Source organism: Natrix helvetica (genome assembly GCF_964273705.1).
Source record: "Natrix helvetica genome assembly, chromosome: 16".
Lineage (NCBI taxonomy): Eukaryota > Metazoa > Chordata > Lepidosauria > Squamata > Natricidae > Natrix > Natrix helvetica.
Window position 1 is genome coordinate 9,744,600 of NC_138563.1, and position 25,201 is coordinate 9,769,800.

Sequence of the window (25,201 nt, forward strand, 5' to 3'; positions counted from 1 at the left end):
AGTCTGTGTCATAAATCACATCCTCCAATGAGGTGCACGCCTCACAAGCCTGCTGTAATAATCTGAGATCCGACTGAGAGCCGAAGATATGCGTGGAATGTGCTTCCCTCTTTCCTCACCACGGCAACTTTACGAGTTGACACAAAGTCAAAGGGGAAAGCAGGATTCACTTAACGACTGTGTGCTTCCCTCAACAACCGTGAAATTGGGTGTGGTCATGTGATGACTCATTTAATAGCCCCATTGTTTAGAGATGGAAGTTGTGATCACCGTTGCCAGGGGTCTCCAACCTTGGCAACTTTAAGACTTGTGGACTTCAACTCCCAGAATCCCCCAGCCAGCCACAAGTCATGAAAGTTGCCAAAGTTGGAGACTTTGGAGTTGGAGACCCGTTGCGGTCGTATGTTGAGGGCTATTTGTATGATGAATGGGGGTGTTTTTTTTTCTTTCCAGGTGTGAAAATATGGAGCCAAACAGAGGAGGCCAAGCGACCATGAGCAACAGCTGCAGCCCGTGGCCCTCCAGTGACCAGGTAGATGTGCATCGAATTCCAGGGAACTTTATGGTTTCCCAAATTACCTCTTCCTTCCCCTCCCCACCCTCCCTCCCTCTTTCTCCAGGAGCTTAAATGGGGTGCTTGCCCACCACTTTGCTCCACAACAAACCCGGTGAGGAATTCTGGGTTGAGAAAGTCCGATGCATTAGCCCAGGGGACGGCAACTTGCAGCTCTGGAGCCGCAAGTGGCTCTATCATCCCTCTGCTGCGGCTCCCTGTCGCCAGTCGGCTGCACAATCGATAGAGCTTTCGGTTAGGAGGAAAAAGCACGGGGTGCTAGGAGGAGACTCTATGGTGGGGGTGGTAGTGGACTTCCGGTTGTCTCCAGAATGGAATGGAGGGGCTCCGGTTAGGACCTTTGCGGCTCTTTTGAGTGTTTAAGGTTGCCGAGCCCTGCATTAGCCGAGTTGTTGTGATTCAGTGGGACTCGAACTCTTGCTGTAGCCCCCTCCCCCCACTGTATTCTTTTAAAGGCTGCAATCTGCTTCTTGCAACAGGTGGATTCTCGGGGCAACGAGGCCTTGCACCCGGGACCAGGGAGCTGCACATCTGAAGTCCACAAAGCCACCTTCGCCAACTGGGAGATTCAGATCGCCGACATTTTGAAGTGGTGAGGGAATCCCCTCCAGAGTTTGCACTGGCAAGGTTGCCTCTGAGGATACACGGAGTGTCTTTTCTTCTCTCTGAAAGGAGCCCAGCATCTAGGGCAGCCTTCCCCCCCCCCCCACAACCTGGCGCCCTCCAGATTGGCTGGGACCAAGCCCCTCCCCTTTGAATCTCATCCAGTGGAATTCTGGGATTGGTAGTTCAGAGCAAGATGCAAGGGGGGAGATTATAATTTAACTTATGGAAATTAATTGAAGTTAGTCCTCGATTTATGACCAGAATTGCGACCGGAACGTTTGTCTCCCTCTCCCCCCCCCCCCCCGTCCAGGGTGAGCGATGAGAAGGAGTCCAGGGGGTACCTGCAGGCCATGGCGACTCGCATGATGGACGAGATGGAAGCCCTGAAGCAGGCGGGGGCGCAGAGTCCGGGCCCCAAGACCCCAGTAAGAGGGCCCCGGGGAGGGAGGAGTCACTTGATGGGGGGCGGGGCATGAGAAACGGTGGGAAGAGAATCAAATCAGGGACCTTTGAGGCTGGCTCCCTTCCTTCTTTCCTTCCTTCCTTCCACTCTTCTTCCTTCCTTTTTTCCTTTCCTTCTTTTCTTCCTTCTTTCATCCCTCCCTCCCTCTCCTTCCTTCTTTCTTTTCTCCTTCCCTCCCTTCCTTTTTCTTCCTTCCTCCCTCCCCATTTCATTCCCTTCCCTCCCTCCCTCATTAATTCCTTCAATCTTTCCTTTCTTCCTTTCCTCCCTCCCTCTCTTCTTCCTTCATTCTTCTTTCTTTTCTGCTTTATTTCCTCCCTCCTTTTTCTCCTGCCCCATTCCTCCTTCTCCCTCCCTTCTTTTCTTCCTTCCTTCCTCCATCCTTCCCCTTCCGTTCCCTTTCCTCCCTCCCTTCCTCTTTTCTTCCTTCAATCGTTCCTTTTTTCCTTTCCTTCTTTCCTCCCTCCATCTCTTCTTCCTTCCTTCTTTCTTTTCTCCTTTCTTTCTTTCCTCCCTCCCTTCTTTTTCTCTTCTCTCCTTCTTTCCCTCCCTTCCTTCTTTCCTTTCCTCAATCATTCCTTCTTTCTTTCCTCCCTTTTTCTTCCTTCCTTTCTTCTTTCCTTTTTCCCCTGCCTTCTCTCCTCCCTCCCTCCCTTTCCCATGAGGTGGGGGGGACACACCTGCAGGGCAAATCCTTGGCCGCCCAGCGACACCCCGCAGGGCCAGCTTCACCATTTTTCCCAACCCCCAAAAGCCCCTTCAGGGCCCAACAGTGGCCAGTGCCCGGTGTGCCTCGTCCCCCAAGCCTGCCCCACGCACCAACTGCCCCCTCCCTCCCTCCTTCCCCTGCAGGACACCCTCTGGAAGGCCCGGCGGCTGCAGAAGGTGGAGGCCTCGGCCAAGTTGGAGCTGCAGTCGGCGTTGGAGGCCGAGATCTGGGCCAAGCAGAGCATCCAGACGGAGCTGGAGCAGCTAAAGGTGGCCCACGTGGGGTTGGAACGGTGGGTGAAATCTCCCTCTGCCCCCCCCCCAAAGCCCTTCTTTTCAGAGGCAGCTGAGCCCGTCTAATGCTGAAACACTATAGCCGTGAAGGCGAACCTTTGGCACACGGAGCCTTCCTTTGAGGCTGTTTTTTGCCCTCCGGAGGCTTCCCTGAAGCCTCCAGAGCGCGAAAAACCGGCCCTAAGGGGAAACTGGAAGTTCACCAACGGACTTCCGGTTTGCTCGTAGGGCTGTTTTTAGTCCTCCGGAGCCTTCGGAAAGCCTCCTGAAGGCCCCTGAAGCCTCGGGAGGGTTTTAACCGGCCCTACGGACAAACCGGAAGTTTGGGAACAGACTTCAAGTTTGCTCGTAGGGCCGTTTTTAGTCCTCCGGAGCCTTCAGGAGGCTTCAGGGGCCTTCAGGAGGCTCCCTGAAGGCCCCTGAAGCCTCGGGAGGGCTTTTACTGCCCCTATGAGCAAACCGGAAGTCCGTTCCCAAACTTCCGGTTTGCCGGTAGGGCCGTTTTTTCACGATCCTGAAGCCTCCGGGTGGGGAGGCTGTTTTCACCCTCCCCAGCCTCCTAGAAAGCTTCTGGAGCCTGGGGAGGGCAAAAAAAACCACACCCAAAATGGGGAGAAGCGCTGGTGATGCACGCATGCGAGGTGGGGTCGTGCGCATAGCATTATGGGTGTGGCAAGCCCACGCATGACCCCCCCTGTGCTCCCTCCACTTTTGGCACACGAGCCACAAAAGGTTCGCCATCTCTGCTCTATGGAGACACACAGAAACATCCTTACAACTCTTCATTTAGAGACCGTTCCAAATGGGACTTAGGACCGTTTTTTTTTTACACTCACGACCATGGTCACGTGATCATAATTCAGAGGCTTGGCCCCTATCATGCACTTAACGACGGTCGCAGTGTCCCGGGGGCATACGTGATCCCCTTTTGGCCAGCTAAATTCACTTAACAACCAAGTTTAATAACTTAACTGTAATGATTCATTTAACAACCGTGGCAAGAGAGGGACATAAACTCACTTGAGAATTGTCTCACTTAGCAACATAAAATGGGACAAAACTCACTTAACAATTGTCTCACTTAGCAACATAAATGTTGTCATTGTAAGTTGAGAGGTCTTGGCAACTGACTCATATTTACGACGGTCACAGTGTCCCGGGGTCACATGATCCCCTTTTGCGACCTTGTGACACACATAGTCCATGGGGGAGCCGGATTCACTTAACAACCATGTTACTGACTTAACAATGATGCTGATTCACTTAACAACGGTCTTGCTTAGCAGTGGAAAATTTGGCTCCATTGTGGTTGGACTACCTGTGCTTCTGGGAAGGAGCGGGAGAAGGAATACTTTTCCGAGCTCCCTTCAACACCCAGGCCAGGGCAAAGGATTATGGGAGTGGGGGTCCCAGGGGGCCGTTGCCCACCTCCCCAGGTAACCCTCCTGTCTTCTCTTCCCCCAAAGACAGTTGCAGGAGGCTGAGCAGCAAAACCGGACTTTGCGTCAGGAACTGGAGAAGGCCAAAGGGGAGCTGAAGGCCCGCTCTCTGGAAGGTAAGAGGCCAGTCTGGATGGCAGCTGGGTGCCCTCTGAGATCTCCCTCCCCTCGCCCAAGCTGGCCAAACGTTTTGAAGGATTCTCCAGGCTCGGGTATTCATCCGCTTGCGGCCTCCTTTCGTAGGACAGGGTCCCCCGACCAGCTAAATAGGAGCCAGCTGTGTGCCAAAAAAGCCAATTGTCAGAGTTCCAAATAGCAACCAAAATTAAATCAGAGTCGGAGGCAAAATATTGCTCCAAGTTCCAATTGATGAAGAGAGCCATGCTGGGAAACATCTGGGAAAACCCAAATCTGAAAGCTTCCCGGTTTTCCCCACCCAGTTGAAAGTTCAGGATCTTGCCCCCCCACACCCACCAGTCCATCCCATGGTCCAACCTCCCACTGCCACGCTGGCAGCTTCCACCCATCCAGTTCCGGTCAGGTGCAAAGACAAAGGATGACCTTGGTTTTCTAGAAAGAACGTTGTTATGGCTACATCGCATCTAACGCCGTACGATTATCACTAGACGATATTAAGAAGAAAAATGCAGAGTTTTATGACGTTTAAATGCTCAATATATTATAATGCTAAATGGAATGTTTATTTTTGTAATTGAAAAATAGTAAGACTCTTGATAAAAAGAAATGAGAAAAAAGATGTCTTGCAGTTGAACTCTGAGGCTTCTACTGCTAATCCAGGGAAAGGTGGCGTTAATTCCATTAGCAAGCATGATTAATTGAAGAGGCAGATCCAGAATCCTTTGGCATCTCAATTTTCTCTCCTTTTCTTCACCAGGTATCAAGTCCCAAACCCCACTGATCCCGTTCTTCTTCCGAAGCAGCAGTGTAAGTTTTCACCTGGAATAGGTAGAGGTAGGCCGCAATCGAGCCCAAAGTTTCTGTCCCTCAGCCAGGCAGCTCTTAGGTGAATTTTGCAATTTTAGGAGCTTTTCTTGCTACCCTTGTTAAGCGAATCACGGCAGCTGTTACGTTAGTCGGACGGTCGTTAAGCGAATCCCCCATTGACTTGGCGGGTCAGAAGGTCGCAAAAGGGGATCATGTGACCCTGGGAGACGCTGCGACCGTCGTAAATGTGAGTCGGTTGCCAAGCGTCTGAATCTGGATCAAGTAACCCTGGGAAATGCTGCAATGGTCATTAGTGTGAAAAATAGTCAGTTTTTTCAGTGCTGTTGTAACTTCGAGCAGTCACTAAACGAAGTGTTGTAAATCAAGGAGTATCTGTATAATAAACTCTCTCAGGGTCAAATGAGAAATTTACAGTAATTTTAATCTATAATGACAGTGGAAATTCTTCCTCTTTGTCTCCTAATTAATCAATTAAATCAATCAGAATAGAAGAAGGGACCTTAGAGGTCTTCTAGTCCAACCCCCTGCTGCAGCAGGAAGGTTACAAAAATGTTGTTTGGGTTATATCCTAATAAGAGTGCCTTAAAAGTTAATTTATTATTATTATGCATTTTAAAAAAGAAATGCAAGAATATTTTGTGCTAATCTGCATATAAATGCTCAGATCAAAAAGACTCTTATTGCAGAAAGCATTAAAACCTCAGCTAAGATTATTTGATTTGGCCTCTGTGTTTTAGATATAGCAATATAATAGATTTCCTGTTGATTATTTTCATATTTTCAGAAAATTGAGTGCATGTCTTAAAAATTAAATTTTGGTGATTGTCACAAATAATAAAGTGAAAATCATCATCATATTTGTTTACCAACCTTGTAACTCCTTGTGGGTTGGAGTCTGAGCAAGCAGAGTGTTTTAATGGCCGGATGCCCTTCTTGTTGCCAATGCGGACGTTTTTTTCAGCTGATATACCATATTTTTCAGAGTATAAGACTCTCTGAAGTATAAGACACACCTAGCTTTAGGGGAGGGAAACAAGGGGGGGGGGGGAGGGAAATCTGCTTCTGCCTCCCAGCAATTTGCCTCCTTGTAGCAAACAGCAAATAATACAGACAATATACTGTTTGTGGTGTTACATTTCAAACTACCGTATACTTGTACAGATGCTCTTAAAATTGATGTGGCTTTCTGGAAGTATATTTATTCTCTGCTATTTAAAAGAAGATACAATAGCACTGGGCCTCTCTTCAGATCGAGCATTTATTTTAAAAAGCTTCTTCATTTTGTTAAGCTGTCTACAACAATAATAAAGCAGTCTTTAAAAAAATAAGTCTAATAATTTGAACATTCTTTAGGCATTTATGGTTGTTGACTTACCTCCTTGCAGCAAACAGCAAAGAGCCTGATTAGCACAAGACAAAAAAAATCTGCTTCTGCCTCCCAGCAATTTGCCTCCTGGAGCAAACAGCAAGTTTCACTTTCAGTTTAAGCATCTCCTGATCATCAGCTGTTTCAGGCTGCAGGGATTGCTATAGCCTATTGCAGCCTCGGCAAGCCCCATTTTCCCCGTTTGCTGCAAGGAGGCAAATTGCTGGGAGACAGAGGCAGATTTTCCCCCCTTGTTTTCCTCCCCAAAGGTTAGGTGTGCCTTATACTTCAGAGCGTCTTATACTCTGAAAAATACGCCTGAAAAAAACTCTGCATTGGCAACAAGAAGGGCATCCGGCCATTAAAACACTCTGCTTCCTCAGACTCCAACCCACAAGGGGTTACAGGGTTATTAAAAGAAGATGGTGATGATTTGCATTATATTATTTGTGACCATCAACAAAATTTTAATTTTTAAGCCATCCACTCAGATTTCTGCAGATGAAAATAATCAACAGGAAATGTATGAAATTTCAGTTTCACCAATGAAATTCAATGGTGAAAAAAAGTAAGGTTCTACATTTAGGCAAGAAAAACGAAATGCACAGATACAGCATAGGACATAGGTGGTACCTTCCTCAATAGCAGTAACTGTGAGAGGGACCTTGGAGTCCTAGTGGACAACCATTTAAATAGGAGCCAGCCTTGTGCAGCAGCTGCCCCAAAAGCCAACACAGTTCTAGGCTGCATCAACAGAGGGAGAGAATCAAGATCACGGGAAGTGTTAATGCCACTTTATAAGGCCACGCTTGGAATACGGCATTCAGTTTTGGTCGCCACGATGTAGAGAAGATGTGGAGACTCTGGAAAGAGTGCAGAGAAGAGCAACAAAGAGGATTAGGGGACTGGAGACTAAAACACATGAAGAATAGTTGCAGGAACTGGGCTAATTTAATGAAAAGAAGGACCAGGGGAGACATGATAGCAGCGTTCTAATATCTCAGGGGTTGCCACAAAGAAGAGGGAGTCAAACTATTCTCCAAGGCACCTGAAGGCAGGACAAGAAGCAATGGGTGGAAACTAATCAAGGAGAGAAGCAACTTAGAACTGAGGAGAAATTTCCTGACAGTGACAACAATGAATCAGTGGAACAGAAGTTGCTTCCAGAAGTTGTGAATGCCCCAACACTGGAAGTCTTTAAGAAGATGTTGGATAGCCATCTGTCTGAAACGGTATAGGTTTCCTGCCTAGGCAGGGGGCTGGACTACAAGACCTCCAAGGTCCCTTCCAACTCTACTATTGTATTGTATTGTATTGATATATTTAAAACACGGAGGCCAAATCAACTAATCGTAGCTGTGGTTTTAATGCTTTCTGCAATAAGAGTCTTTGATCTGCACCCAAATTTTCACCCTCTTCTGGGGGGGGGGGGTGCTTCTTATACTCCGAAACATATGGTAGTCTCGCTGTTCCCAGAGAGAGAAGTATCTGCCTCCATCTAGGATGGAGCTCACAGCCTCTTGGCGGTGAGGCAAGAGGGCCACCTCTGGGCAGCCGCATGACATAAAGCATAAAATGCAAACGAACGGATAAATAAATATAACCCAGATTTGGGATGTGCAGAGTTAATGCTTGCACACAGTGGAAATTTTCTATAAAATTGGAAGAGGATGCAAAATGATTGCAGAGGAGGACAGAGGAAAGCCTGCTAAGCCTGCTTGGGGCATGCAAGACATCCCACAGGGGAGCCTTTCGTGGCCCAAATCCGCTGGACGAGCAATGAGGCCTATCCGCCCCCTTCTCTTTCAGAAGGACGCCGTCGCTTTTGGGAGCAGCCCCGACTCTCAGGAGGCACGGAGATTGTCCGAGGAAGTCCAGCTGCACCCTGAAGGCAGGAGAAGCCTCCGGTCCAACGTACGTCCTGGCTAAAATGGAGAGATCTTTCCCCATAATCCTCGACTTATGACCACCATCTAAGCAGGGCTGGGATTGAAAAATGTTCGCCACCGGTTCTTTCCACAGTTGCTGGGTGGCTGTGGCCAAGGTGGGCGTGGCCTACTCAGCCTCCCGCACCACACTCAGGGGGGCGTTTTTGCCCTCCCCAGGCGCCGGAGGCTTTCCTTCAGCTTCCGGGAGGGCAATAATGGCCCTGCTCTTAACCTGGCGTGATGAATGGGCCGCGTGGAGACTCCGGGGAGGGGTGGGCGGGGCCAGCCAGTCATCCGACAAACCGGATGCAAAATTAATACCTGGTTCGCCTGAACTGCTCCGAACTGACTGAATCCCACCCACCCAACATGATAAGCTGCCCAGGGTCACCTGGTGGCAAATTGGGCCTCAAAGGAATCTAATGAATAAATAAATACTGTCCATAAATAGAGGCTGAAACATCTCCTGCTAAGCGGAGCAGTTGTTAAGCTGAGTCCTACTCAATCTTACAATTCTTTTTCTCATGGTCATTAAGCAAATCCAGCTTCTCCCATGGACTTTGCTGGCAGGAAGCCCCCTGGGAAGGTCGCCAAAGGTCGTCATGTGGCCCTGGGAAGCTGCAACCGTTGTCAATCCAGGCTGGTTGCTAAAACCCCGAATTCCTGCCTTCTTTCTTTTTTTCCTTTTTCCTTCATTCCTCTCTCCCTCTCTTCCTTCCTCCCTTCTTGTTCTCCTTCTTCCTCTCTCCCGCCCTCTCCTTTCCTTCCTTCTCCTTCCTTCCTTCCCTCTCCTTCCTTCCTTCCTTCCTTCCCTCCCTCCCTCCCTCCCTTCCTCCCTCCCTCCCTCCCTCTACCCTTCTCCTTCCTTTCTTTCCTCAACACTTCTCCTTCCTTCCCCTTCCTTTCTTCCTACCCACCCACCCTTTTCCTTCCTTTCTCCCCCCTCCCTTTTCCCTTCTCCTTCCTTTCTTCTTTCCTTCCTTCCTTCCCTCTCCTTCCATCTTTCCCCTTACTTCCTTTCTTCCCACCCACCCACCCTTCCCCTTCCTTCCTTGCTTCCTTTTCTTCTTGGCCCTACTCTTCTCCTTCCTTTCTTTCATCAACCCTTCTCCTTCCTTCCTTCCTTCCCTCCCTCCTTCCCTCTACCCTTCTCCTTCCTTTCTTTACTCAACCCTTCTCCTTCCTTCCTTCTTTCCTTCCTAACTTCCCTCTCCTTCCTTCCTTCTCCTTCCTTTCTTCCTTCCTTCCTCCTTCCTTCCTTCCCTCCCTTTATCCTTCTCTTTCCTTTTTTTACTCAACCTTCTCCTTCCTTTTTTCCTTCCTTCCTTCCCCTTCCTTTCTTCCCACCCACCCTTTTCCTTCCTTCCTTCCTTCCTTCCTTCCTTCCTTCCTTCCTTCCTTCCTTCCCTCGCTCCAGACGTTGTGGGTGCTTCATCAGACTGGACAGCCATTGGCTTGAAATTGTTTCCTACCTGAGCAGGGGGTTGGACTAGAAGACCTCCAAGGTCCCCTCCAATCTGTTATTCTGTATTGCTCTTGTTTTCTTTACCAATTCTTACATTCTCACTTCAGGGTACAATAAAAACCCAACACAAAAGCAGAGAAAGAAAAAAATCCCTTTGCTTTCTTCCAGGGCCCTTTTCTTCATTCTCTGCCTAGCTGGCATCGCTTAATAAACGATTTCGCCAAAACAACCAGCAAAGGATTGAGGAAATGTGGGGTGGGGCCAGATGTGGGGCCAGAGGACACTGGGAAGAGATTCCCCTTGAACCTGGGGGGAAAAATGGGCAAAACACAGAAACCAGGTTAGCACAAAGCATTTCAACTTCTATGTTTTCTGCTCCCCGTAACCTCTTAACGCTTTTGTGTTTTTCTCATACAGGCAGGAGCCCCCGTTGGCGAGAGTGGCCATTCGGCATCCCTCAAGGTGAAGACTTAAGGGCTCCATTGTGAAAGGACAAGTTTGTTGTCCTTTTTCTGCAAAGAAAAGACATATATATTGGAGGCTTTCAAGAAGAGACTGGACTGCCCCTCTGTCAGAAAGGGTGTAGGGTCTCTTGCTTGGGCTGGGGGTGGGGCTAGATGACCTCCAAGGTCCCTTCAAACTCTGTTAATCTGTTATCTGTCAGAAATGGTGTGTAGGGTCTTCTGCTTGGGGGAGGGGTTGGACTAGATGACCTCCAAGGTCCCTTCCAACTCTGCTAATCTGTTAACCTGAAAGCTTCCTGCCAACTTTCCCCCTGTTGTGTTTTCCTAGCCCAAAACGCACAGCTTCAAAACCCACAGCTTCTCGGCCCCCACCAAGTGCATGCGCTGCACATCGCTGATGCTCGGCCTGGTCCGCCAAGGCCTGGCGTGTGAGGGTGAGTGGCATCTTATGGGGCACCATACCTGGGGAGGAGGGGGCAAGGAAAGGGGGCCAGGTTGGGAATGACTCCCGAGGCCCCCAAAAACACAGACCAAGACTCTTATAACGACAATCTCTTTACATTCCTGTTTGGCACATTTTCATTGTGGTGCATGAGGACTAGAAACTTAACTTGATGGCAGGAGAACAGATCATAGCTTAATTAAAAGCCAGGGAAATGATTGCTGCAGCTGGTTCTTCGCCTACAGCTTAGCTATGATGTACATCAAAAGGTTTTGGGCAATCTCAACCAACACCGTGGCTGACTGGGGAATTCTGGGAGTTGAAGTCCACATCTCTTAAAGGGCCATTTCAACCAACACCGTGGCTGGCTGGGGAATTCTGGGAGCTGAAGTCCACATCTCTTAAAGGGCCATTTCAACCAACACCGTGGCTTACTGGGGAATTCTGGGAGCTGAAGTCCACACCTCTTAAAGTTCGTGAGATTGAGAAACAGAGGTTGGAAAACAGTTACAAGCCTCCCCCTGATTTTTGGCCACTCTAGGACTACACAGTTCTCTTCCTGCAAGAGCTAAGTAATTTAAACAGACCAAGAAAATATTTTTTCTCACTTTTCTCCTGTCTTCTTCAGCCTGCAACTTTGTCTGCCATGTCTCCTGTGCGGCCGGAGCCTCCATCTGCCCCATGCCCCCAGATCAGCTGCAGAAAACCCTGGGGGTGAATCCCGTAAATGCAACTGGCACTGCCTTTGAGGGGTATTTGTCGGTAAGTGTTGTGGCCCAACAGCTGCCGGCTGAGCTGTTGGTGAAATCTGACAGCGATGACCGCGATGGGACTGCCCTGGAGGCTGAGGAAGACTCTGGGGGGTGTTCGGAGTCAGAGCAGGGACTAGAGAGGCCTGTTGGCCACCAGGTGGCGTCTGAGTCAGGGAGCAGTGAGGAAGAACAGAGGGAGGCTGTCCCTGACGTACGTATGGGTAGGGCTGCGAGGAGGAGGGAGCAGCTTTGGAAAAAGGGTCACAGAAGGAAATAGGGACAGGTGGCTACTGATTGGCCCCTCCTGGAGAGCTTATAGGTGGGGCGACGGGAGGGGAATTTTGCAGGAATGTCAGTTGGTCTTACCTGAACTGCATGTCTCGAAGATGGCGTGGGAGTAGTCACACATGGTAATAACACAGCCCTTTTGCCCTGGAGGCTGAGGTAAATCTTGAGGCCACACCTCCGTACCTCCGCTGACCTCCCAGATTAACCGATGGTCGTAGCAGAGAACCTGGAACAGGAAGGGACAGATAAAACACAGACACATCCTTCCTACCTGGTCCCTGACTGACCACTGAACTAACTCAGGCCCCTGGCACGGGGCGCCCTGATGGGGGGGAAGTGACTACTCCCATGCCATCTTCGAGACATGCAGTTCAGGTAAGACCAGTTGACAGTCTCCGAAGAGGGGCATGGGAGGAGTCACACATGGGACATACCAAAGCTAGATGTCCATGGGAGGGATCACTGGGCCTGAGCCCCACGAGAGTCTAAGACTCCCTGAAGAACCTTCCTCCCGAAGGCCGCCTCCGCAGAGGCGGAGGCGTCTAGCCAGTAATGCCTGATGAAAGGCGAGGGGGAGGACCAGGTGGCAGCCCTGCAGATCTCCTCGATAGGAGCCTGGGTGGCCCAGGCCACTGAGGTGGCAGCACTTCTGGTGGAGTGCGCGGTGATGTCCTCAGGAACCTGGAGTCCTTGTGCTAGGCCTTGGAGATGGTCGATCTGATCCACCTGCTGATGGAGGCTGGGGAGACCTTGGCTCCCTGGGTGAATGTCTGAAAGGAGACAAAGAGGGCCTCAGAGCGCCTGAAGGGGGCCGTGCGCTTCAGGTAGATGCGCAAGACTCTTCTGACATCCAGGCGATGCCAAGATCTCTCTCTATTCCTGGAAGGCTGCGGACAGAAGTCCGGCAGAACTATCTCTAGGCCTCTGTGGAAGGGAGAGTCTGAGGAAGACCTGGTTGTCTAGGAATGAGCAGAGGTCCCTTCTGCTGGAGAGGGCGTTAAGCTCTGAAACCCTCCTGGTCGACATGATGGCAACTAGGAAGACTACCTTGAGGGTCAGGAATTGGAGGGATTGGAGTCAGAGCCTGGAGGACTGTGGGTAGGTCCCAGGTCAGGAATCGATGGACCACAGGGGGCTTCAGATTCGCTGCCCTCTTGAGGACAGGGTACTGGGATAAAGGCGGGGCGTCCACCACCCCCCCCCAGGACCCTGGGAAGGGCAGAGACCTGCCTCCTCAGAGTGCTAGGGGCCAGACCTTTTTCCAGACCTTCCTGCAGCACAGAAGCCGCGGCTGGGATGATGTCCCTTGCTCGGCACCAGTCCGCGAAGGCAACCCAGGAGGCATTGTAGATGTGAGTTGTAGACTGTCTCCTGGACGCCTCGATGGTCTTAATGACCTTCGCAGAGAATTGGGCCCCTCTTAATTGTTCCCGCTCAATCGCCAGACGGTCAGATGGAGCCACTCCGTGTCCGGATGCTCCAGAGACTCCTGGAGCAGGGTCACCTCCCCCTGCAGGATCCTCCAGTGGGGGGCTGAGGACAGATCCACCAGGTCTGCTAGCCAGGGGCGGCGTGGCCAGAAGGGAGCCACTAGGACCATCTCTGCTCTCTCTGCCACTAACTTCCTCAGGACCCCGGGAATGAGGGGAAGGGGGGGGAAGGCGTAGAGGAGACTGGGCGGCCAGATGCAGTGCAGTGCGTCCGTGTCCATGGCGCCTCTGGCTGGGAACCTCGATATGAAGCTTGGCAGCTGGGCGTTCGCTGGGGTTGCGAAGAGGTCCGCTGTTGGACGGCCGAACCTCCTGCAGATCTGTTGGAAGACGGTGGGATGGAGTTGCCACTCTCCATTGTCGACTGTCTCCCTGCTGAGCCAGTCTGCCTGTTGGTTCTCTATCCCGGAGATGTGCTCGGCTCTGATCGATCGGACGTTCTTTTCCGCCCAGTTCCCCAGCCGGAGGGCCTCGTTGCGTAGGGCCTTGGAATGGGTGCCTCCCTGTTTGTTCACGTGGGCCTTGGCTGCCACGTTGTCGGTCAAGACCAGGACGTGGTGATCGGTCACTGCAGTCTTGAAGTGGCGCAGAGCCAGTTGGATGGCTCTGAGTTCCAGCCAGTTGATGTTGTTGCGTAGGTCTGTTGGCGTCCAGTGGCCCTGGGCTATCTGGGATTCCAGGTGCGCTCCCCAGCCGAACAGGCTTGCGTCTGTCATGAGGACCATCCTCTCTGGCTCCCTGAATAGTGATCCCCTGTCCAGAGCTGGAGTCATCCACCAACGGAGAGAGAGGCACACCTGGGATGTCACGAGTACCTTGAAGGTGGCGTCGCTCGCCCCAGCTCTCTGGTATGGAAGCAGGAACCACTGGAGCTCTCTGGCGTGAAGGCGAGCTCAGGATACGATCCCTGTGCAAGAGATGAACGTTCCGAGAAGCCTGGAAAGAAGAACTACAGGAACAGAGCGTGACTCGCGGATCTCCTGCACCAGCTGAACAATGCTCCCCTACGCTCCTGGGAGAGGGAGACCTCTCCAGACACCGAATCTATGATGGCCCCTAGGTGTTGGAGCCTGGTAGATGGAGCTAGTTGGCTCTTCTCGAGATTGATCGAAAACCTAGGGACCTTAGGGTGTCGATGGTGAGACCTAGGTCCTTCTCGGCACTGGCTGGGGACCTGGCTAGGACGAGGATATCGTCAAGGTAGCAATGAAGCCGAACCGGGAGGGAACGAAGCAGCTGCGGCCAGTACCTTGGTAAAGGTCCTGGGGGCTGAGGCCAACCCAAAGGGAAGGGCCCTGTACTGAAAGTGGTTGCCCTCGTGGGAAAACCTCAGGAATCTACAATGCTCGGGAGCAATTCTAATGTGTAGGAAGGCCTCCATGAGGTCGATGGAGGCCAGGAAGTCCCCTTGTTGGACACTCTCTAAGATGGATTTAAGAGAGGCCATCTTAAACCTACGACCACCCTGGAATTGAGCAGCTTGAGGTCCAAGATGGCTCTCCACCTCCCTGAACTCTTGGGAACCAGGAACAGGTTAGAATAAAAGCCCGAACCCCTCTCCCCCTCTGGGACCCTCTCTACTGCCCTGATGTCCAGCAGATGCTTGATGGCCTTGCCCAGTAGGGCCTGTTTGGCCGGGTCTGAAGAGGAGGCGAAGGTTCGGAATCCATTCAGGGGCTGCGAGCAAAACTCGAGCTGGAGCCTGAGCCTAATGGTTTGGCGGACCCACTCGTCCGAGGTAACGCGATCCCAGGCATCCGCAATAGGGAGAGGTGACCGCCGATGGGGTGATTCCGGGCCGGGTCACTTGAACCTGCGGAAAGGACGGCTTCCTTCGGTTCCTGGCTCCAACAATGTCCAGCGAAGGTCTCCTGGAAGGCGCGCAGCCGCCTCGGCGGTCCTCACGGCGCGGGGCTTCCTCCCCTCTTACGCGGCTGCCCGGCCACCTGGGGCTCGCGCTAGCAAGCGGTGAGGCTTTGGAGCTAGCTGCGACGAGCACGGATGAGGAGGGGTGAAGAAGCAATCCGAAGGTAAGCAACCTAAAACCTGTGGAAAAAACCTTGAAGTCTTCGAAGGGAGGGAGAGTCAGGAAAAACACTCCTTCTGGGCCGAAGGCTGAGGTTAATCTGGGAGGCCAGAGGAGGTACGGAGGTGTGGCCTCAAGATTTACCTCAGCCTCCCAGGCAAAAGGGCTGAGTTAATACCATGTGTGACTCCTCCCACGCCCCTCTTCGGAGACACAACAATTTACTGATCCAGCCATAGAGAAAGATTGGGAGGCTTTCGTGAGTTTAAGCCTTGTTTCATAGAGAAAGCTTTCTGGGTTCCCAGCCAAGGGGTTTATTTATCTCCCTCCTTAGTTGTGGCAGGCAGCCAAGTCTGCGGCCGTATATATTGTAGAGGCTTGGGACAGAACAATAAGAGACTCAAGTTTCTCGCGTAGGGCAGATCTTGGGAATGGCAGTTGTTGTCCAACTTCAGGATTGTAATCCAAAGTTTGTTTGACTTTGAAAAAAAAAAAAGCTAAAGGTCGGGCTGGGTTAGAGCCTGGATGGGACACCATTAAGAGATCCGAGATTGGACGCTAGATTATGAATTAGAAAAAAATGAGCAAGACGGGAATAAGTCTTTTCCAGACTAAACATGAAGCAATAGCATAGAACTCTGATGGCGAACCGATGGCATGCGTGCCAGAGGTGTCATGCAGAGAGCTCTCTGTGGACACATGCGGCGTTGCCTGGTTTCTAGGGCACACACGCCAGCTGGTCTTCATGGGTGAAAGAGCACCGGAAAACAGCCCCAAAAATGGCATGAAAATGCCCTCAAAATGGCATGAAAATGCCCCCAAAATGGCATGAAAACAGCCCCCAAAATGGCAAGAAAATGGCCCCAAAACGGCATGAAAGCGGTCCAAAAACCAGGCCATTTTTCAGGCCTTTTTTGGGTTGTTTTATGGCCAATTACACCCTGAGAACAGCCAAAAATGGCCCCAAAACAGGCATGCGCACACCGGCCAGCTGGTGTTTGGGGTTTCTGGTGCCCTGGCACGTGCAAACATGCATGTTCCAGTTTGGGGACTCGGTGCCGAAAAGGTTTGCCCTCACTGGCATAGGATGTAAGAGGTGGAAGATGATTAGAGAGAGATCCAATTGGAACTAGAGAGAAATTTACTGACAGTGAGAACAATTAAGCAGAGGAACTACTTGCCTCCAGAAGATATGGGTGCTCCAACACTTTTTAAAGAAATTATTGGACATCCAGGCTTTTAAAGAAATTATTGGACATCCATTAGTCCGAAATGGCAAAGGGTCTCCTGCCTTGGGTATGGGGTTGGACTAGATGACCTCCAAGGTCCCTTCCCGCCTTGTTATTCTACGTTCCATGCTCTACGTGGATCTCCTGCCCTGCAGGAATGAAAATATTTCCTGGACTCGAAGCTGCTTCTCTGGGGAAAACTAGTTTGCTTGTTTCTCTTTTTATCCGAAGGTGCCCAAGCCCTCCGGGGTGAGGAAGGGCTGGCAGAAGGCCTTCGTGGTCATCAGCGACTTCAAGATTTTCCTCTTCGACGCCTTGGAAGGGAAGATCTCACCGGGTGTCATGCATGTCACAGATATGCGGTGAGTATATCCTGGCTCGGGGATTCTGGGAGTTGAAGTCCTCCCGTCTTAAAGCAGGCTGGCTGGGAAGTCCTCCCGTCTTAAAGCATGCTGGTTGGGGAATTCTGGGAGTAGAAGTCCACCCCTCATAAAGCAGGCTGGCTGGGGAATTCTGGGAGTTGAAGTCCTCCCGCCTTAAAGCAGGCTGGCTGGGGAATTCTGGGAGTTGAAATCTTCCCGTCTTAAAGCAGGCTGGCTGGGGAATTCTGGGAGTTGAAATCTTCCCGTCTTAAAGCATGCTGGCTGGGGAATTCTGGGAATAGAAGTCCACCCCTCATAAAGCATGCTGGCTGGGGAATTCTGAGAGTTGAAATCTTCCTGTCTTAAAGCATGCTGGCTGGAGAATTCTGGGAATTGAAGCCCTCCCGCCTTAAAGCAGGCTGGCTGGGGAATTCTGGGAGTTGAAATCTTCCCATCTTAAAGCAGGCTGGCTGGGGGATTCTGGGAGTGGAAGTCCACCCCTCTTAAAGCATTCTAGGAGTTGAAGCACACACATTTTCAAGTTGCCAAGTTTGAGAAGCTCTGGGTTAGATTGTTGGCAACCTTCTTAGATATCTTCGGCAACCCCAGCAATGATTCGTGGAGTGGCTTAGAGGAATTTGAGGCTTGGATCAGATTGATGGGCCACATTAGGCTCCTAGGATGGAAGTTCCCAACCTCTATGATATTACGCTTACCCAACCTCTACTCATTGATACTAAAAAGATGTTGGGACTCTAGAAAGAGTGCAGAGAAGAGCAACAAAAATGATTAGAGGCCTGGAAACTAAAACGTACGATGAACGGTTGCAGGAATTGGCTACGGCTAGTCTAATGGAGAGAAGGACTAGGGGAGACATGACAATTGTCTTCTAGTACTTGAGGGGCTGCCACAGAGAAGAGGGGCTCCACCCATTCTCCAAAGCACCTAAAGGCAGGACAAGAAACAATGGATGGAAACATAATCAAGGAGAGAGCGAACCTAGTACTAAGGAGGAATTTTCTAATTAATCAGTGAAATGACTTATCTTAAGAAGTTGTGGGTGCTTCATCACTGGAGGTTTTCAAGAAGAGACTGTACAAGTTCTCCTGCTTGAGCAGGGGTTGGACTAGAAGACCTCCAAGGTCCCTTTCCAACTATTATACTGTTATTCTTAGTCACTCGCCATGAGGAACTGTGTACAATTTTTTTCTTACCCATTTTTTCCCTGATGACAGGGATGAGCAGTTTTCCGTGGCTCCCGTCCTGGCTTCCGATGTCATCCACGCCAACAGTAAAGATGTGCCTTGTATCTTCCGGGTAAGAACCAGAAGGGACAAGAAGCATCCAGAATGGGAATACCTTTGTCTGGGGCCCAATGGGGGCCTTGCTGATGCTCCCAGTTGTGCTTTGTGCAAGATCTCAGAGCAATGAACGAGTCCTGTTGAGTGGCCCTCGAGGGTCTCCCAGCTCACTTGCAAAGACAGCACAGATTCTAAACGGTGATTTCTCCATGTGGGGCAGCTGCTGAGTCCCTTCTCGTCACCAAGGGGGGCTTCCCAGGACTAAAGCTAAAAAAAAGCAGGATTTGAAAATGTCTGAAGGCAGTACGGTAAAAGAAAAGCCTATACCAGGGGTGTCCAAACTTGGGAACTTTAAGACTTGTGGACTTCAACTCCCAGAATTCTGGGAGTTGAAGTCCACAAGTCTTAAAGTTCCCAAGTTTGGACACCCCTGGCCTATACGGTGGCCACAAGGATGTGTTCAAAGCCCCAGCTGGTTTTTTTGACATTCAAATTTGTATTAGCTTATCCAAAAATCAAATACCAAGAGAAATGAAAATAATGGGAAAGCAGGGGAGGGAAAAGGGAAAAGAAAAAAAAAGAGCATTGACTTCAGACTCTTGTTAGCACAATAGAATAAGTTTATCTCATCTTTTTACTTTTGCAAGAGACTACATATAGGTAGTCCTCGACTTACGACCACAGTTGAGCCTCACATTTCTGTTGCTAAGTGAAACATTTATTGAGTTTTGACTCATTTTACGATCTTTCTCGCCGTTGAGTGAATTCCTGCTGCCATGAAGTTAGTAACACGGTTGTTAAGTGAATCTGACTTCCACATCGACTTTGCTTATCGGAAGGTCACAAAAGGGAATGGCAACTGTCATAAATACGAGTCAGTTGCCAAGCATCCTAATTTCAGCTGGGTATCCATGGAGATGCTGCAATGGTCGTAAATGTCAAAAATGGTCATAAGTCACCTTTTCCAGTGCCGTTGTTCCTTTGAACGGTCACTAAATGAACTATTGTAACTGGAAGATTATCTGTGTACACTAGCCATTTCTACAGGAACAAACAAAACCCTATCATGGACCGTCGGCTGCCAGGCAAGGAGGCGGGGGAGGCAGAGCCGGCACCTTCCGTCCTCCCCCAGGTGGAGAGGCAGCTGTCTTCAGGGCCTGTGCTGAGTGAGGGGGAGGGACAGATGGGGCCCATCCCAGATGCGCAGATGTGCACAGAGGAGAGGAGGGCAAAGGAAAGCAATAAGCCGGATCTCAGGGAAAAGCCGATGTAGACACTAGCCAGTCCCTCCCTGGCTGGGAAATAAATAGGAGGGGTTTGGGAGCAGCCGGTTGTCACAGACAACCGTTCATTTCTAGTATACAGCAAGCAATTTGGATTTCTTGGATTAACCCAGGTTTGTTGGGACTAATTATGCTTGATTTTTTGTTTATCCTTGTGAATAAAGAGACTGTTACTGCCCTCTTATAAAAAAAGGGGTGTCAACTCTCAGTGTTGTCATGGAGAGAGAATGGGGGGGGGGCAATGCATTCCACGCATATTGTCGGCCGGAGTCAGATCTCAGATGACTGCAGCCAATTTGGGAGGGGTGCGGCTTGGAGCATTGCCGGGCACCGGCTGGCATCCTGCTCATTTATCCCGTTTCTTCCGCAGGTGACGTCCACTCAGCTCTCCTGCCCTCCCACCACCAGCTCCATGCTCTTCCTGGCCGACAGCGAGGCGGAGATGCGGAGGTGGACGCAGGTGCTGAGCGAGCTGCAGCAGCTGCTGCGACAGAACCGGCACTGCGACCGCGCGGTCTACGTGCTGAAGGAGGCCTACGACAACGGGCTGCCCTTCATCCCCCACGCCCTCTCGGCCGCAATCATAGGTGCTTCCTGAAATTATGCTTCTGGGAGATCGGAGTGGGTGGGTCTAGTCTGCTCCCCCAGTCTCTGGAGCAGGGACAATGGCCTTGATTTGCGGTGGAATGCATGAAGGGGTCTCCAACCTTCCCAGCTTTATAGATCAGCACTGTGGGTGGGTGGGGGGCAGTGATGGGATACGACCGGTATGCCCTGGTATGCCGTACTGGTGCCTGCTAGGAGCACCAGGTACCATTCCATTCCAGTGCTCCGGAGGGCCCACCTGCCCTCCTTACCTGTATTTGAGCTGATCGGGGCTTTTGCGCATGCCCACGGAGTATACGGCACCTGCGCGACGCTCCACTGAGCAGCTGAAGTATTGTGGGCGGCCGTGTTGCAGCGTACCGGTTGCAACAGGATCCAGAACCGGGGGGGGGGGGCGGAATGGTTGTGTGGAAGCAGTGGGTGTGTGCACTCTTGTGCACAGCTCCATTTATATAAGCGGGTGCACATGAATGCCACTTGCACAAATGGAGCTTCCCTGTAAGGATTGCCTCTCCTATCTTAAGAAAGCGAAGATCCTTGAAACGGAGCATTTCAAAAGGAAGCTTTTATTAAGCCGAAGTGAAAACATTCAGTTCAAAGCAACGTCTGAATCCCCTTAGGCAATGCGAGTGGAATTAAAGCAGTAGAGACCCCTCACATTAGTCAGAAAGCAGATTTTAGCCAATACACAAGTGTGAAGATGTTTCCTTTACCAACTGCCCTGAGAACCAAATAAATATACCTTCCCGTCTTCCGTTAGACATTAGAGTGAAGCGTCCCACGTGGCCATCCTAAACATTCCCCCAAAAGGTGATGGGATCTCAAGGTGCTTCGAAACCAGTTGTAAAATATCAGTTGTCACACGCCCTGCTAAAAAATCGACTCCAAGGCCCCCCTCCTCCCAATTGAATGGCAGTATCACTTTTAGGGATCTGACATTCCCAATCAAACACGAGCGTGCACCACTCATACAAACGGAACTTCCCGCGTTCACCCGTTGCTTGTGCAGTCCGGTTCTGAACAGACCATCCCTCAGAATCGCAGTCTAGGGGTTGGAGGACCCGGTCTACACTCATTGTGACAGGGTGTCTTTTTTTGCAGACCGGGAACGGCTTACTCTGGGTACGGATTACGGACTTTTTCTCGTTAATCTCAGGACAAACGGTGAGCAGTTCTCTCTCTCCCTCACTCCTTCTCTCTCCCCCTCCTCCCTCCCTCCCTCTCTCTCCCTCCCTCCCCCTCTCTCTCCGGTTGTTAAGTGAATTTTGCCCCATTTTACAACCAATCTTGCCACAGCTGTTCAGTTGCTCAGTTAGTAAAATGGTTGTTAAGTGAATCTGACTCCCCTGCTAGTCAGACCGCAAATGGGGATCAAATTACCCCCCCCCACTGCAATGGTCATAAATATGAGTCACTTGCCAAGTGGCCAAATTTTGATCACGGAACCGTGGGGAAGTTGCAATGGTCATAAGTGTGTAAACAGCTCATCCTAATGTTCACACCACAATTTTCCTGCTCCTGATTTTCTGCCATTGTGGCTGGAGGGCGTTGTGGTGGCCGCAACTGCCAAGCCCTGACCATGAGCCTTGTCTCCCCTCCAGACGTGCTGCGGGTGAGCGACTCCCGGCGGGTGCAGCTGCTGCTGGTCTCCCCCGAAGCTCAGCTGCTGTCCGTGCTCTGCGGCAAGAACCATGGGCTGCGCATCTTCTCATGGGCGGAGCTGGAGACTCCTGAGGCACCGGGAACCAAGGTGGTGGAGGCCAAAGGCTGCCAGGCGGTGGCCGTGGGGCTGATCTGCCGCGGCATGACCCCTGTGCTGTGCGTGGCCTGCAAACGCCAGGTCCTGTGCTTCCAGCTGACGGCCACGCACCCGCCCCACCGCCGTATCAAGGAGATCCAAGCGCCAGGATACGTCCAGTGCCTGGATGTATTGGGGGACCGGCTCTGCGTGGGCTACCCATCCGGCTTCTCCCTCTACCCTCTACTCAACGAAGGATCTCCGGTCAGTCTACCCCACGCAGATGACGTCCGGGCAAATGCCGTGGCCCAGATGGAAGCGCTGAAAGCCGTGGAGGTCAGCCTGAGCGAATTCATCTTGTGCTTCAGCGGTTTCGGCCTCTACGTGGACCCTCATGGACACCGCAGCCGTGCCCAAGAGCTGATGTGGCCAGCCCCTCCTCTCAGCTGCTGTGAGTGGGTCACAGATTTGGAGGAGGGCGGGGGCTTTGGCTGGGTATGATGGGTGCGGTGGTCCGTCCGTTCTGGTAGGGCCTGTGTGTGCCACTGGACTCTATTAGGGTTCCAAGTAACACGCCCACAGCAAACATAACCAGTGGAACAGTTTGCCACTAGAAGAAGAGACTAGACAGTCACTTATCTGTGTAGGTCAGTTTTCCTGCTTGAACAGGGGGTTGGACTAGAAGACCTCCAAGGTCCCTTCTAGCTCTGTTATTCTATTCTATTTTCAGTAGGAAAAATAGGAAAGGGAAAGGGAAGAATGCAGAAACGAAAGAAAGGCGGTGACTTCCGATTCCTTTTTGGTGCAGTAAAATAAGATACTAACATCCAACCTCAACTTTCTACTTTTACATAATAGCATAAATTAGCCATTTCTAGCTTAATAAGTCTATCTAATCAGTAAAACCCAAAATCAAAGTTTCGTATTTGTTTTCCACCTCAAGCACAAAGTCCAGAAGTGGTTTCCAAGTGCAATCAAAAGTAATTATTGTTTTCCTTTGATCAAAGCAGCCAATTTATCCATCTCTGCTAACTCCATCTGCTTTTGCAGCCTTTCGTCCCTTGTACCAATTGAAATGCCCTTCCATTTTTGCTCGGGAAGTAATCTTGCTGCCATCAACATATATAATATCAAAATGGAATTTGAAAGGATGTCTCTATTTCTTAGATTTCAAAACATACCTGAAATGGAGGGTGAAGACTTAAGGGAGATTATGATAACAATGCTAGCAGATTATATTAAAAGAGATAAACAACAGCTAGGGTGGGATATGGATTTGATATATAGAATTAACTCAGCATATGCTAGAACACACAATGTTCCAAGGGAAGTTCATGTTAAATTTTTTAGAAAGACTACAAGAGATGAGATTCTAGGAGTTAAGATATAAGGACAAAGAAATAACCATTCTGAAACAGATACCAAAAAGAATAAGAGATAAGAAGAAGAAATTCTTCTTTCTAACTAAAAAATTATATGAAAAAAATATCTGGTTCAGGTGGTTAATTCCAGAAGGCTTGTTGATTTTCTGGGAGGGGGGTAGAGTGAAAATTAATACAGTAGTGGAGGCAGAAGCCTTCATGGAAAAACACAAGAACCTCCTAGATGAAACAAGAGACACTGCACAAGACATGAAGGGGGGAGGAGCCATGGCTCAGCCAACAGACAGGGGAGAAGAGACAGCAATGAGACTTAGGTCACATAAATGATTTAAAAACACATTGCAATTGTTAATACAATGAAATGGTTAAAAGTGATATAAAGTATGGTTGAAGATGTTAAAGAATTTGAAGTAAACCTAAACTGCTAATATTATGTAATAATGATATTTTGATATATATATATAAAATAAGAGAGAGATGTTAGACTCCGGGGAAGTACCACCTTCCGTACGATGTAGCTGTCAAAATTTTTCTCCACATTTATGTACCCTTTTCCCCAAAATACTTGAAAAAACCAATAAAACTTTTTTATCAAAAACATATATAATATCAAAGTTTCCCCAAAAAGTCTTTTTCCATTGAACCCCAAAGAAAAGTTTCTGGTTTTATCTTTATATATTCACTTTTACGAATCTTCTGTATTAGAATATGAATTCTACTCCAATATTTGTAATTCTAATTTAATGTGGCGTGGCCAGAAGTGGGTTCCTGCCAGTATGGACCGGTTCGGCCGAATACTGCCACGCCCCTGAACCAGTTCTCTTTGCGGTGCTGTAGGCACTGCCATCTTGTTTTTTACTTCTGCACATGCACAGAAGCATTTTTCAGTACTGTGCATGCACATGGAGCACGCATCAAGGCATGTATCAAGCACGCATCAAGCACACACATGTGCAAGGCGAACCGGCCTGGCCCCTTGGCTACAAAGCCCAGCCCATGGTGGCTTATTTGGTAAACCAGCATGAAGCCGATCGCAGCATAATCGGCAGGATTGCAGGAGGATGTGGGTGGCCGCGGGCATGAGAGGCATGTTTGGCACACCGGCATTAACCCTGCGCTCTTTTCTGTCTTAGGTTACAATGCTCCTTATTTGTCTGTATTCAGCGAAAACAGCCTCGATATCTTTGACGTCCGGAAGGCGGAGTGGATTCAGACCATCTGTCTGAAAAAGGTGCACCATGTTCTAATAAGGGAGGAAGGAAGGAAGGAAGGAAGGAAGGAAGGAAGGAAGGAAGGAAGGAAGGAAGGAAGATAGCACTTAGACTTATATCCCGCTTCACCATGCTTTACAGCCCTCTCTAAGCGGTTTACACAGTCAGCCTCTTCCCTGGGTCCTCATTTTACTCACCTCGGAAGGACGGAAGGTTGAGTCAACCCTGAGCCAGTCAGGATCGAACTGCTGGCAGTCGGCAGAATTAGCCTGCAATACTGCATTCTAATAGGAAGGAAGGAAGGAAGGAAGGAAGGAAGGAAGGAAGGAAGGAAGGGAGGGAGGAATAGCCCTTAGACTTATATCCCACTTCACAGTGCTTTGCAGCCGCTCTCTAAGCTGTTTACAGAGTCAACAATCTAGGTCCTCATTTTACCCACCTCGGAAGGACGGAAGGTTGAGTCAGCCTCTTGCCCCCCAACAATCTGGGTCCTCATTTGACCCACCTCGGAAGGACAGAAGGCTGAGGCCACCTTTAGGAAGGAAGGAAGGAAGGAAGGAAGGAAGGAAGGAAGGAAGGAAGGAAGGAAGGAAGGAAGGAAGGAAGGAAGGAAGGAAGGAAGGGCAATAGCACTTAGACTTATATCCCGCTTCACAGTGCTTTTACAGCCCCCCTCTAAGCGGTTTACAGAGTCAACTATCTGGGTCCTCATTTTACCCACCCCGGAAGGACGGAAGGTTGAGTCAACCTTGAGCCTGACGGGATTCGAACTGCCAAACTGCAGCCAGTCAGCAGAGTTAGCCTCCAGCACTGCACTC

At 50.1% G+C, this 25,201-nt stretch overlaps 1 protein-coding gene across 5 annotated transcripts in view; it reads left to right on the top strand.

Annotated features, from left to right (window-relative positions):
- Positions 1-25,201, top strand: part of CDC42BPG (CDC42 binding protein kinase gamma) — a 101,987-nt gene that overhangs the window by 66,064 nt on the left and 10,722 nt on the right. For 4 of the 5 annotated variants that reach the window (XM_081967813.1, XM_081967812.1, XM_081967816.1 and 1 more), the window contains exons 16-31: positions 454-532; positions 1,054-1,166; positions 1,491-1,605; positions 2,496-2,644; positions 4,112-4,200; positions 4,980-5,029; positions 8,226-8,330; positions 10,227-10,271; positions 10,602-10,707; positions 11,344-11,477; positions 16,732-16,862; positions 18,098-18,179; positions 19,817-20,033; positions 21,154-21,216; positions 21,654-22,241; positions 24,306-24,403. In XM_081967813.1, the coding sequence (XP_081823939.1) occupies positions 454-532; positions 1,054-1,166; positions 1,491-1,605; positions 2,496-2,644; positions 4,112-4,200; positions 4,980-5,029; positions 8,226-8,330; positions 10,227-10,271; positions 10,602-10,707; positions 11,344-11,477; positions 16,732-16,862; positions 18,098-18,179; positions 19,817-20,033; positions 21,154-21,216; positions 21,654-22,241; positions 24,306-24,403 (2,164 nt within the window). The remainder of the gene's footprint in view (positions 1-453; positions 533-1,053; positions 1,167-1,490; positions 1,606-2,495; positions 2,645-4,111; positions 4,201-4,979; positions 5,030-8,225; positions 8,331-10,226; positions 10,272-10,601; positions 10,708-11,343; positions 11,478-16,731; positions 16,863-18,097; positions 18,180-19,816; positions 20,034-21,153; positions 21,217-21,653; positions 22,242-24,305; positions 24,404-25,201) is intronic. The other variant, XM_081967814.1, reaches the window with a different exon arrangement.